Source organism: Microtus ochrogaster, chromosome 21, assembly GCF_000317375.1.
Source record: "Microtus ochrogaster isolate Prairie Vole_2 chromosome 21, MicOch1.0, whole genome shotgun sequence".
Classification (NCBI taxonomy): Eukaryota; Metazoa; Chordata; class Mammalia; order Rodentia; family Cricetidae; genus Microtus; species Microtus ochrogaster.
In genome coordinates, this window is record NC_022022.1 from 5796744 (window position 1) to 5810686 (window position 13943).

At 49.4% G+C, this 13943-nt stretch overlaps 1 protein-coding gene across 8 annotated transcripts in view; it reads right to left on the bottom strand.

The window, feature by feature from the left end:
- Positions 1-778: 778 nt before the first annotated feature.
- LOC101998700 (myomegalin) overlaps positions 779-13943 on the bottom strand; it is a 213274-nt gene continuing 200109 nt past the window's right edge. For 7 of the 8 annotated variants that reach the window (XM_013349910.2, XM_013349909.2, XM_013349908.2 and 4 more), the window contains 9 exons: positions 12788-12977; positions 12102-12226; positions 8422-8655; positions 7192-7308; positions 5831-6057; positions 4881-5024; positions 3801-3939; positions 3497-3543; positions 1685-1805 (listed from right to left, as the gene is read on the bottom strand). In XM_013349910.2, coding sequence (XP_013205364.1) covers positions 1764-1805; positions 3497-3543; positions 3801-3939; positions 4881-5024; positions 5831-6057; positions 7192-7308; positions 8422-8655; positions 12102-12226; positions 12788-12977 — 1265 coding nt within the window. In that variant the 3' untranslated portion in view covers positions 1685-1763. Of the gene's footprint in view, positions 1806-2658; positions 2711-3496; positions 3544-3800; positions 3940-4880; positions 5025-5830; positions 6058-7191; positions 7309-8421; positions 8656-12101; positions 12227-12787; positions 12978-13943 lie in introns of all 8 variants that reach the window. The other variant, XM_026783905.1, reaches the window with a different exon arrangement.

Sequence of the window (13943 nt, forward strand, 5' to 3'; positions counted from 1 at the left end):
CTGTGTGCAGGTGTGCACTGTGTGCAGTTGTGTGCTGTGCACTGTGTGCAGGTGTGTACTGTGTGCATGTGTGCACTGTGTGTAGGTGTACGCTGTGTGCTGTGTGCTGGTGTGTGCTGTGTGAAGGTGTGTGCTGTGTGCAGGTGTGCACTGTGTGAAGGTGTACACTGTGTGAAGGTGTGTGCTGTGTGCAGGTGTGCACTGTGTGCAGTTGTGTGCTGTGAACTGTGTGCAGGTGTGCACTGTGTGCGGGTGTGTGCTGTGTGAAGGTGTGTGTTGTGTTGTGTGAAGGTGTACACTGTGTGAAGGTGTGTACTGTGTGCTATGTGAAGGTGTGCAGTGTGTGTGTTGTGTGAAGTTGTGCACTGTGTGAAGGTGTGCTGACAGAGACACCTGACCTCTGTTGTTAAAATGGGTCACTGCTCCTTGGTTCGTGAACAGGTTCACCTCTTCAGAACCAGAGATGTTGTTCACCCCTCACTTCTAAAGAGAACTGAAGTTTTTATCTTCTGCTGTGGCCGTTATGTGATCCACTCCCTTTCGCAATCTTTCCGCCCCTACCAAGACACAGCTGTCCTGCAGCTGAGCGAGTTTTTCCTGGCTCATGATGGTTTCTTTCATCTTGCCAGGAACTAGGGTTTGTACTCAGGGGGTTTTAGGCAGACCAACTGAGATAAGGCGCACACACAGGGGGATGCCAGATGGCAGCACATGTCTTTCATAGTCTTATATCCTTATTCTAGGAGCTGGAGCAGAAATAAGAAGCAAAGGAAAGCAATTACTTTATACACGGCTTGCTTTAATAGCCATCAGAAAGACTGCAGAGTGTCTTCTCACCTGTCTACACATTAGTGCCTGCAACACATGGCCATAGCAACATATAAATCTATATTATACATTTATACACACACCCACATCCTATGAGCACTGTGAAGACACACAGCCTTCAGGACAGAACAGCCCTCGCCCATGCCATTCAAAGAGGTACCGGTGTGCTGTATGCTAGACATTCAATAGGCTCCATGCGGCCTCCAGTCCCCCATTCCCCTGAGGATTATAAGGGACGGTGCACTTAAGGGAGCCAATTCAACTTGATATCATATAAGAAACAGAAGGGGCTAGGCTAAGCAGGGGGCACCTACAAGTCGCCACGTTTGATATGTAGACTCTGGTGTGGTGGTACAGACCAAAGTACTACCTGGCTTGACCCATGGGGCTGGCCTGGGTTAAGAGCGGGTTTGTGAGGGGAGCTTGCCGAGCCCCAACACTGTCCAGCAGGGCACTGTCGCCCGAGAGTGTGCTTTTACAACTGAGGAGCTTCGGTGTTGGGACCACGCATCCCTTTGTGGGCAGCGAGGTCCTGGTTCCCCTGAGTTGGCGGTGCTGAGGACAGATGTTGAGGCAAGAACCGACAGGGCCGGTGCCACGCCGGGCCGGTGCCACGCCGGGCCGGTGCCACGCCGCCGAGGCTGTTTGGAAGCAGTGCCGCAAGGCCTTCTACGCAGTCTATATCAGCTTTGCTTAGTGCTGGGCCCAGTGGGCCTTGGCGAACCATAATCATTGCTGCCAGGATGCCACTCTCCTTCCTGTCTGTCCCATGTGGACACAGCTCTGAGCCCTTTTCCGGACCTCCAGCAGGGGAGGGGTGGGACCAGGTATTCCTTAGCAGACGGGCAACTGCACAAGGCTGGGGCAGGCCCACCCTTCCTGCTGCTTTAAGAACCTCTGGCTTCGCTTCTTGTGTGGCTCCTGGAAGGCAAGGGTCACAAGGCTGAGGTGTGTGACCGAGCCCTGAAGGATTTCACCTGCAGATAAGAGGGAAACAAACCTAGTCAGAGCGAGCTGGAGTCTGGAGTGAGGGGCAAATGTGCTGGAAGCCAAGAGTCTGAGAGCTGGTTAGGAGGAGGAGCACGGGGCGGGGAGTGCTGGCCTGCAGACTCCTGAAGCCTAGGTTAGAGGGAAGCCTTGCATATTCCCAGATTCCTGCTGCTTCCGTCACCAGACTGAGTGGCTGGACCCCAGCACGCTCCCTTCAGGAGTCAGTTCATGCTCCAAAGCAAGTGATCCGGCAAACAAACAGAAACCAAAGGGGTCTTTATATCTCTCAAGAAAAAAAAAAGCGCTGAGCAAGATACGAACACGCAAAACGAGTCCTCTGTAGAGGGGAGAGGGATCCAGCAGGAAGGCCTCTTGGTAAGTCATGTCCCAGTTATCAGAGAGGAGGGGGTCTAGTCCCCAGGACCTCAGAGATAATCTAAGAAGAGTTCTAAGCCGGGCGGTGGTGGCGCACGCCTTTAATCCCAGCACTTGGGAGGCAGAGGCAGGTGGATCTCTGTGAGTTCGAGTCCAACCTGGTCTACAAGAACTAGTTCCAGGATAGGCTCCAAAGCTACAGAGAAACTCTGTCTCAAAAAAACAAAAACAAAAAACCAACCAACAAACAAACAAAAAAAGAAAAAAAAAGAAAAAAGAAGAGTTCTACCATTATAGACTTGGGGCAGCAGGCTCACAGAGAAGGGCCAGCCAAAGCCACACAGCCAGTTAGTGACAGGCCTTGGGACTAAGTTAGGCCCAGGCCTGTGACCCTCCACAGGGGCCTGGCAACTAGAGGCGTGCTTCCACAGGCTGAGCCAGTGGTGCCGGACATGGGTCGGTTACCTTTGCTGGGACAGGAATATGGCCGCACAGAGGCAATCTCGTAAGGGCCGTGCTACAGAGGCTCGGGAAAGAAGAGTTGTCAGAAAAGAATTAGACCAAGACAAAAGAGTGAGCTACACCAAGGCCCAACCCCCTTGCGCGTGGGCAGACATTGTGGCAGACGCAATTAGGAACTTTCTGGGCAGAGACTGGGCTGCTCTGGCTGTGTCAAGTCTATATTCAGAGAATAGGTTCTGATTTCGAAGCCACATCATATACACACACACAGTTCTCTCTCACACTGCTTCCCGGGGGAGGGCCGGCACTTAGCATTTGAGGTAACTGTGGAGAACACCTGCCAGGGATAGACAGCCTTCCCCTTAGGGGGCAGGGTTTATTTTCAAGTTCTCTTCTAGATCCAGGAGACTAAACCAAGATCATCCGGGACCTTTAAAGGCAAGGATACTCCCAACCTCGCAGCCATCAAGGCGGGGGCAATTTGTAAGGTTCTGTCTACGTTGTTTGTATTTTCCACAGAGCCTTTTAGGGAACTCCCACCGGGCACAACTGGCCTCCGAGGCAAACTCCAAATGTCCCTGCCCTCAGGGGTCACCTGCGCTCTACTTCCCAGCCTCCTCACCCCACGTAGAGGACAGAGCTTCAGTGAAAGGGAGACAAGATGAGGGCAAGCAGAGGGGCCAAGGAGCAAGGTAGGGTCGGGTTTGCTGGGGGGCCATGGCCTACACTGGACCAGCAGGCTCTCAGAATATCAGAGCTAGCCAGGGGCCCCACAGACACGTGGCCAGAGCAGTGGGTTAAGGACAGGCTCTGTGGTTAAGTGCTGCAGTGTTGCCTTTACCTCTAAGTTAGTCCGTGCTTTCTTCAAGACATCATGGGTTCTGGTCACTGGAAACATAAAACAGCCCCACAATATGGAAGTTACCAGTTGAGTCTGACTTGCTCGGCACATGCATCCTAAACCACTTTCTCTGCCACTCAGTGTGTGTGGTCTGTTGCTAGCCACACCTCTTCCCTCTGTACCCACCATTGCTCATCAGTGTCCCCCTCCTCAACATTCCCGAGTCCCTCTGGTCACTATTGATTAGCTGCAAGGTCGGGTGTCTTGGAAGAGCCCTCCCCACGGGTTCTTCAGGGACACCTACGGTGGTTCACGATGTACTGTTCCATGATCTTTTTCTTCTGCTTAGCCGTCTTCAGACGCTCGTTAGTTCTCTGGAGGAGCTGTTCCTGTTGGGACACTTGGGCTCGCAGATCCAGGAGTTCCTTCTCTATCAACTGTCCCTGAGAAGGAGGGATAGACTCAGCCAATCCCCCTAAGGCTGAACGCACGCCGTGCACGCGATGGTCGAGCAGAATGCTACCGTTTTTCTCAGTCTTTTTGTATTGAATTCCCTCCTTTAAAATCCCTCAAACCTTAGCCAGGCAATGATGATATACATCTTTAATACCAACACTTGAGATGCAGAGGCCTGAGTTCAAGACCAGCTTAGTCTACAGAGCAAGTTCCGGGACAGAGATATGCAGAGAAACCCTGTCTCGAGAACAAAAAAATAAAACAAAACAAACAAACACTATCAAAACCTCAACCCCAGCTGGAGACAGCTGAGGAGCAGGCCACCAGAGAGACATGGAAAAGCCTGCTGGAGAGAGCCTCTCTCTAGGTCAGCACTAAATCTCAAATGCAAGCAAATGCTCTGTTTGGTCCTGTAGAATTTCCTTAACTCCTCATTGTAAGTGACACTTAGGGGTTCAGGGATGTTCTATCTGAAGAGATGGGGCTGGCCAGAGGACAGTGGGAAACTTTCCAAATATCTTCCACTGTGGTGACATGAAAGCACCTTGGATTAGCATATCTGAGTCTACAGACATCAGGAACAGTTATCTGCAGCTGGAATAACACCGTGTAAGAGTCTGCCAACCACAGCCCTCCAGAGAGGCAAGCAGACCCCAGGAGGTGGCTGGCTTCCCCAGGCCTGACCCAGAGACACAAACTTTAAAAGCTGTTGAGACTCCAGACCACGGCTAAAAGAGGCTCTCATGCTCATGGCGACAGTCTATAATCTCTTGGCCAGGCGGACCTTAGGGGTGGAGGAAGAGCGCCATATTGTCAACAGGTCTCTTGATCAGCGCAAACGTCAAGGTACGAAGCTGAAGCGGTTGGGAGCAGGGCCATACTGGCATGAAAGAGGCAGGTTTCAACCAACCAAGACCCAGCCTCTTACCGCTTTGCCTACCAGTCCCGGCCCAGGCGAGCTTGGCAAGGCTGCTCTCCAGAACATGGTGAGGAGAGATGCAGACTCTTCCAGGGTGTGGCTCAGAGCACTGGCACTGCTCCGCAGCTCCCGGACACTTTTATTACCTGGTTCCTGGGAAAAGAGGACAGGTAGCCATGGATCTCCCAGGAACTGGGGCATCCCATCACTCCCAGCACTGGGCTCATCCCGTGTGAACGAGCCCAGCACACAGGCCTGCTGCAAACCCTGGCTTTACCCTACAGTTCCAGGACAGCTGGTCTCTGTCTGAAACCCTTCTTGTGTTCCATCCTCTATAAAACTGTGCCTTGCTTGTCTGACATGCAATTATAGACGATTGTTCCTCACACTGTGCCTGTCACACCTTTTTGTGCATATCAATAAGAAATTCTATCTTGCTCCTTGGTAGAGGGTCCTTATGGACAAGGCTGTCCTATGCAGGCACCCACGAGTGGCCAGTGTCTCAAACAACATCGTCACTTGTGCCTGCTCCCTCTTAACAACCGAGCACACTGAAGAGCTTCACTGGCTGCCTCCCCTCCTGTGCTCAGTCTGAACAGGGTATTAAGTGCACTACCCTTCCTATACACGAGTTTGTGTGGCTGCCTGTCCACTGGATTGACTAATCTATCTAGGCGAGGCTTTATGCCAGCATTCCTAATCTGTATAAGCTATCAAAGTTGCTAAAAAACAGTGGCATGGTATGTCAGCATTTTACAAGTGCCCTGTTATAAAACACAGGGTTTTCTGGGGCTCTCAGTCAAAGCATCAAGTTACCCTGATCTGTGGCAGAGTGAAGATGGGAGACAGGAAAGAGATGCTGGCTGAATAAACCTAAGTCACTTGTGAGTGGCTGGGCGATGTAAAGTGTAGAAGGAAGGACTGTGCAAAGAGAGTCCCCAAGAGTGCCAGGTTCTCACCTCTGTGCCCTGAGCTTCAGGTCCAGGGAAGTTGCACGCTGGCCTCGCAAGAGACAGTATCTTTTGGACCAGGAGCTTGCCTTGCCCGATCTGCTGCTGTAGAGCACTGTAGTCATCCACGTGGCCGATGACGTGCCGGCCATGTTTGTTGGCAAAGGCGCCATCAATAGCATCACCCTCCAACTTGGGAGGGTCCTTCATTGCTGCAGAGTCATCTGAACCTAGCTCTGACGAAGAAACAAAATAGAGTCCATTGCTTTCCCTAACAACAACTTCAGTTCACTCGACTCCAAAGGGACAATGAAAGAGGGAAGAAGCTGGTCAGCCTTCAGTAACACAGGATGGTAGAGTTCACAGAGCAGTCTACGTTGACATAGTTCTAATTAATCTTGTGTCACTTTGTTAGACACATCCGAGCTGTGGTAGTGCTGTCACCAGACAGAATTTGGAATTGTCTGGGAGGTGGGCTTCTAGGCATGCCTGCTGTATACCATTTTGATGGCATTAACTCATGTGGGAAGACACAGTTGTGGCTGACACATTCCCTAGACGGGGTATCCTGAGATGGATGAAGTGGAGGATGATGGGGAATCTCCTTCAGCCAATGACCTTTAAGAGGCTGGGGCATAACTTTTTGGGTACCCAGAGAAAACTGCTGCCCACCTAGCTCTTGCTCTCTTGTTCCTACACTCCACACCTTGAGGTTGGACCCCTATTCCTGTTCCGTGAGTTTTTCCCTTACAATAAAGAATAATCTTGGAATCTTTCAGAGTTAGCTTGGGATTATTTGACTGGCATTTCCCACTCCCCAAACCCTGTCCTTGACGCGTTCAGCTTCAGGAGAAGGCATGCTAAGCACTGGCATACATGTGTTCACTGCTCTCTGATTCTGGTGCCAGGTGCTATGTGACAGCTCTGTTGGGTACCCAGAACTTCCTTGTCATGATGGGGGTGTAACCTGCAGCTGTGAGCCTGAAGCACCCCTTTCTCACTCACACTGCTTCTCTCTGGGAACTTGGTCAAAACAACAAAAAAAGATGCTACGACATTTTCAACAGGAAAAACATGAAGGATAAATACTGTCAGTGAGCAAGTTTCTGGGTAAAGGATGACCCGGAAGTGAAGCAGCTGGATACAGAGGAGGAACCCCACTCTAGAACAGAGCAACGAGGGGACAAGGAAGGAAAACCGGAGCGGCAGGGATAGAACAGGGAAGAGAAAGGCAGAGGATGGTGCACCGGCAGGAGCCAGTCCAAGACAGACCTCTAGACACAGGGGCTGCCTGTCCCGAGAGTCAGCCAAGGGTTGTCTGCATCAGCAGCTTTCCATCATCATCTGAGTCTTTTCACTGCTGTATTTACCATTTGTCCTGGTGATGGTGGCAGTGTCTGAGTCAGGACCAGAGCAGGAAGAGCTGGGGAGGACCGTAGCAGGAGAACTCAAGCCAACATCCCGGACCGGAGGGGAAGCAGTTGAACCTAGGAAACAAAATAGCCGCCATGTCAGGTCTGCTGACATGCTACACACTGAGCCACGTGACACACGCATGACCTCAGAAAACCAGCACCCATAGGCCACAACACAGAGAGTTGGCAAAGAATTTCGTGTGCACTCCTGAGGAGGGCATGTTTCAGAGAATGTCATTACTAGTTGAAAAGATTGGTAGGCATTTTATAAGCCCAATTTTGGATATAAGTTTCATGTAGAATCTAGTACAATGCCTGGAATGGAATATGGTTACGCAGAAATGTACATAGTATAGATGTTACATGCTGAGTACGGGCATAGAGAGAGGCTCAGTGGGAGAGCCCTTTCCCCAGTCAGCAGTCTGGTTATCATCCTGCCCACTAGCGCAGCAGAGTCCAGTCCACTGCTCCTGATTGCTCCCTAAGCGCCTGATCCTGGCTCCTAGCATGAGTGACCCTTGTTTGCCTATTAAATGTCTTGGGACTCCATTTTCTCATAGGAAATACAGAGATGCGGGGCTGGAGAGATGGCTCAGAGGTTAAGAGCACTGACTGTTCTTCCAGAGGTCCTGAGTTCAGTTCCCAGCAACCACATGGTGGCTCATGGCCATCTGTAATGAGATCTGGTGCTCTCTTCTGGCCAGCAAGCATACAGACAGACAGAACACTGTATACATAATAAATAAATATTTTTTTTTTAAAAAAGAAATACAGAGATGGGTAAAATGCCCTATTTCAGTGAAATTGTATATTTGAAGACTCCTGGTAAATTCTAAAGCACTATATACATAGGAGGAACCAATTCTTTTTGTTCCAGACCCTTGGCAATTACTTAATGCTACAGATAACCATACATGCTATCTCTTCTCAGTCCCATTTTCAAGTGGAGTAAATTAAGGATTAAACATTTGAGAATTTAAATACTTTGCCCAAAGTGGATAACCTAAAAGTAGCAAACTTGGAACGTGGAGGCAAGCCTGATCCTGAATCCCGGGTTGTCTCTCATGAGACCATGTGAAAACATGTCCTGTCTCTGCCTGAGCGGGCAGAGCAGTTCAGCAGGACTGTCCCTTGTGCCACAGACATCTCCCCGGGTGGGAACTTCTGCTCCCCTCTCTTTCGTACCTTGAAAGAGAGGCTGTGTGTGTGCAGGCTCCACGTCAGCGGAGATGTTCTGGCCGACAGAGGAGGGGCTGAGAGTGGCTTTGCCAGCACCACGATCCAGCTGCTGTTCCAGCTGCAGTCGTAGACCATTGTTCACTTGGATGATCTGCTCCAGCTGGGCTCTCAGGGCCCGTATCTCTGCCACCAGGTAGCTCAACTCACCGGGGACTTGGCAACAGGAATCTAGGCTGAAAGCTGAAAGAAGAGAGAGGGGGACATAGCATTACTGACCATGGATTACCACGTAATAGTCAGAAGGCTTCTCTGCGACATTCCTTCCTGCCAAGGGCCCCACTGGAGGCTTAGGGGCTTGGCCACATGTCTGTGAGACACAACCATTCTCATAGGGCACCAGGAGCAGAGCAGGGTGGTCTGTAATGAGCCTGGAATTCCCTTGAGGGTCACATTAGTCAAGCATGCCTATGGGGCATTTGGACTGGCAGGTGAGAATCAGCATACTGTGTCTCCTGCAGGCTCTAAAGCAGGTCAGCACTGAACTGGAGAAGACTGAAGGGGAAGGAAGAGGGAGATTTGATGAATGCCATATTCAGAGAGGAAAAGCAGGAACACATAGGCCTCTTGGCAACAGGAGAAGGGAAGGCAGGAACCTTAGACCCGAGTCCAGAATTCCTAAGTGAATATCCAGCTTCTTCATGCTTCTCATCCCCGCTTTACCACATGGAAGATAACTTACCATGTGTATTTCCACATGCAAGGATAAAAAGAGCTAATAAACAGCTCAGAATTAGACATTTCTTACCAGAAGACCTGAGAGCCACTTATATGTTGCAAGACAGAATTAGTTTTGGATTTTACCGAGACCACGCACCTTCCATGACCTGATCTGCCGCAGCTAGCTCACGGCACACGATTATCTCTGCCATGAGCTAAGTGAACAGCCAAGCAGAGGGAGACTGTATACCCTCCTGCCACTTTGGGTATATTTGTCATCAAATGGATACATGGAAGAACCTATAATTTAGCTACCTCGCTGGATTCTGGCATTCAAAATCAGGAATTTTGGAGCATTAGCGGATTTGAAATGAGCTCGGGAACACCTGTGCACCGAGAACACCGCATGAGAGGATGCACACGCACCGCATGCTGTATGCGTGTGTGTGTGGGGGGTCAGGATGAAGTCGCTTCATAGATAAAGGTTCTATTACCCTTTCTCTTCCCCTGGTTCCAAATTCTCGCTAACTTTTGCTTGCTTTTGGAAAAGCCTTCGCTCACTGCCCTTTACCTTCCCAATAGCACTGTATCTTTTTCATGATAATTTTTAAATTTTGAGATTATAATACAGTTACATCATTTCTCTCCTTCCCTTTCTTCCTTCCAATCCCTCTCGTGTGACCCACCCCCTCCAGTTCATGGCCTGGTGGTTGTCATGCACACGCATGCTCTGCTTGGCTCCCATAAAGTTACTTGTCCTTATCCATCCATGTCTTCAGAGCTGACCGTTTGATGTTGGATAACCAGTTGGCAGGCTCTTCCCTGGGGAAGACTATTTATTTCCCCCTCTTTCAGCATTCCTTAGTTGCCTGTGGCTCTCTGTTCAGGGCTGAGGCCTCATGACTTTCTCCCTTCCATATGAGCATTTGGGTACTTTATCTCCTCAACTGACCCTTATCTGTTCACCTAGAAAAGTCTCTACATTCATCCACGAGGCTCCCCAGATAAAGGTCTCCTAACTCTAGCATGTCCCACCAAACTGCATCTTTTTTTAAAATTTCATTTTTTATTGCTTTTATTGAATTATATATTTTTCTCTGCTCCTCTCCTTTTTTCTCCTCTCCCTTTCTACCCTCTTCCATGGTCCCCATGCTCCCAATTTACTCGGGATATCTTGTCTTTTTCTACATCCCATGTAGATTAGATCCATCTATGTCTCTCTTAGGGTTCTCTTATGTTGTCTAGGTTCTCTGTGATTGTGAATTGTAGGCTGGTTTTTCTTCGCTTTATGTCTAAAAGCCAATTATGAGTGAGTACATATGATATTTGTCTTTCTGGGTCTGGGTTACCTCACTCAATATGATGTTTTTCTAGACTTATCCATTTGTCTGCAAGTTTTAAGATGTCATTGTTTCCAAACTGCATCCTAAAACTCTGTTTTCAACATGGAGCTCTCTTCCTTGAAAGTAAACCCTGGTCTTGATCTTTACGTTTTCTGTCTGCCAGCAGCTGCCCTTTCCACCCCCTGATTTCATACTCCTCTAGTACCAAGGGGCTCCCGCAGGCAGAAGGACCCACTGCAGCCTAGCTCTGGGCTTCAGCCATTCATTCCAGCCTGCTGCATTCCCTATAATTCAAAGTTCTAATTCATTTTCTCTTCAGCAAATTAAGGCGCTAGATCCAGCTTTAAGAAATTCAGTTTTGGGCTGCTGGTGGTGCACACCTTTAATCCCAACACTCAGGAGGCAGAGGCAGGCAGATTTCTGTGAGTTTGAGGCCAATCTGGAAGGAAGTAAGAAAGGAAGGAGGGAGGAAGGAAGGTTCTTTGGATAAAGTCAGACCACTGTAATCCTGAACCCTTATAGGAAGGTAAGGCCTACAAGGCCAAGGGATGAGCCAACCTGGAGTCTGCCTGAGGGCCTAGCAACAGTTCCTGTCCTGATCACGCCTAGCCAATGATTGACCAGCACACAATATCAAAGGATGGGAACTCAGCCTGGGTGCTGGGAGGAGGGTATAGAAGGCTCTCCCCAATGCTGAATAAATGAGTCTGCTTTGCCACTGCCTAACTCCCAGAGTCTGTGCCATTGACTTCCCTAAGGGAGCCCCTGCCTTCATTGTGCTCCCCATGGTGCCAAGTCCCCCACAAACTAGCTGCTTATAAGATGTGGCGTCACCACATGGACATCTCATCCACACCACCACAGTTTCAGGGTGAGTGGGGCTCTCAACAGCCTTTGCCCTACACTGTCCTTGTATACAAAAGATTCTACCAACTTGCCTGCCTTCAAAACCACGAGCAGCCTCAGCGCCAGGCCTCCCGTTCCATGCTTTCACCATGATGCTTTTCTTCAAGCTGGTGATTTAAGTGTTTGTCTTTGCTGATCATATTACCTGATGTCAGCCCTGTGATTACCTGTTTATAACATAACTCATTATACCTTTCTCCATTTGTCCATTTTATATGATGTAGGCCCTATTATAACCTGTTATAACTCATTAACATAATGTAACTCAGACCTTTCTCCGTCTGAGTAGGGATACATACTTGGATTCTTAAATACTAGATTTTTATTTCAGTAGATGAAAAAAACTGCTCAGTAAGTACCTAATATTTAAACCTAGACTTGAAATGTAAGACCTATTAGTGATGTTTCATTAGGTATTGTTTTTCCTTGGTTTTGAGTCAGTTTCTCCCTGTAGGAAGGGAGGAGGGTAGACATCCATTGCTCAGGCTGCTATGTTTGTTTTTACCACATTTAAAATCTTTTCAGTGACAGCCCGAGGACATTACTCTATTAAAACAAAAACATGCTATAATCTTACCCTGATTAGACTGTCTTTGACTACTTAAGTGAGTGAAGTGTGATCCTTGGGGTCTGTCCTTAAGGGCACCCAGGCTTGGCCCACTCATGTCAACAGCCCCCCAGCCTTGGGCTTGGCAGAGAAGAGGCAGAGGGTCCTTGTACCTTTCATGCCCGTCTTAGGGTTTCCGTAGAGTGACTCGTAGATCTGGAGCTCTGACTGCAGGGATGCCGAGAGCTGCTGCTTCTCTTCGCACTGCTGTTGCAGGAAAGCCAGCTTGTGCTGCAGCCTGCCAAGGAGAGGCAAGAGTTCACCGGGCCATGTGGGGGACATGAGCTGTGAGCCAGCCTGTACCTGAGGCATCTTAGTCCCAGGTATCAACTCTGGGATGGGGTGGGGTGGCCAGCACTTTCACTTAGCAGAGTCTGGGGCAGGTCAAGCAAATTAGCTTGAAGTCCAAGCATCAGCTCCCTTTGCTGGCACCAGTGAAATCACCTCACAGGTCTCTTGCTGGCTCTACAGTGTTCTCCATGCTGACAGACAAACATAGGGTTTCTACTGGCAACTTAGAGCTTTTGGAGAAAGTGATGTCCTGTATCTAACAGGAAGCATGGGGATACTCTCTTGCCGGTCTCCAACAGACTGAAACCTTCGTAATAGGACTTCACCTCTTTACCTCGGAATACCAAAAGTTATTCTTTTTGCTCAAAGTGGAGTTTTCCTTTTGCTCCAAGCGACCACTGTGGCAGGAATAGTGAGGGGAGTCGGTTTTCCAAAGGAAGAAACCACTGTTTTGTTAATCTCACGTCTGCACTGAAAGTGGGGCCTTCCTTATCAAGGCCCCGCCTACCTGGAGTCCTTTTCCTGGAGGGATAGCCTCTCTTCCCGGAAGTGCAAGATCTCTTCCTGCTTCTCCTGCAAGTCTTCCAGCAGCTGCTGCCGCTCAGCCTTCTGCTGCTCCAGTTCCCTCTCCAGCTCCTGAAGCTGGGCTTGAGAGGCGAGCAGAGCCTCCTGCAGGCGCTCCACTTCCTGGGAGTGTCCTGGTGAGTAGGCCACAGGGGTAGCTATGTCATGGCCTAAAGCTCAACAGAAAGTCAAACCCTAAATACATGTGAGGCCGGGCGAAGAAAAGTCCTGTGTGTATGTGGGGGGAGTCTGGCTTAGCGGACCCCACATCCTACGGGGTGGGGGTCTCTTTCCTAGTGGTGTCTGACCCTCTGTGTAAACACACCTGCCCTTGCTCTGAGGGAAGGCAGCGTGTTCCTAAAGGCCTGTGCTTTCTAGGCGCCCACAGCAGCTGCTCAACTCTCTACCTGCAATCTTATCAAAGACCAGCACTGATTTCTTGTTTATGGTTTTTAGAATATATTTTTGTCATCATTTTGAAAATTGGGACGTTTGGTGTTTTCTGACCACGTGACATCCTTGAAGAGGATCTACAGGACTCTTCATCTGAGGCTAGTCCATGACAATAAGTGTATCCATCTCTTACTATGTCTCACCAGTGAGGCTGGTCTCTCCCAGCATGCACTGGAAGGTTAATCTCTCTGCCTCCCCTCATCTAGAAACCTTAGTTCTGTTCTGGGCCTTGCCTCTCAAATCTCCTTGTACTGGAGAAATAGCTCTTCTTGCCTTTTGCCTCTATAAGGATTCCTTCATTCTGGACTTAGTACTCTTATATATTGTTCGTAACCTTTTAATAGCCGTTCAAAAGATATTTGTAAATAAAAATAGTGTGTTACTAGTCAGACATTGGTTTAATTGGGTCAATTAATACTAAAGTAATTTACCTCCCAGGCCACATGGGAAATGATGCCCACTTATAGGTGATGATTAAGTAGGGTTGGGAAAGCCTTAGAGGACATGGAGACAGGAGGACCACCGGAGGGCATCCCTAAGTGAGGGAGGCAGTGAGAAGGCCGAGGAATGGAGAACAGGACCCAGACAGCTGCCCACAGCTGTACTGGAGAACAGGACCCAGACAGCTGCCCACAGCTGTACTGGAG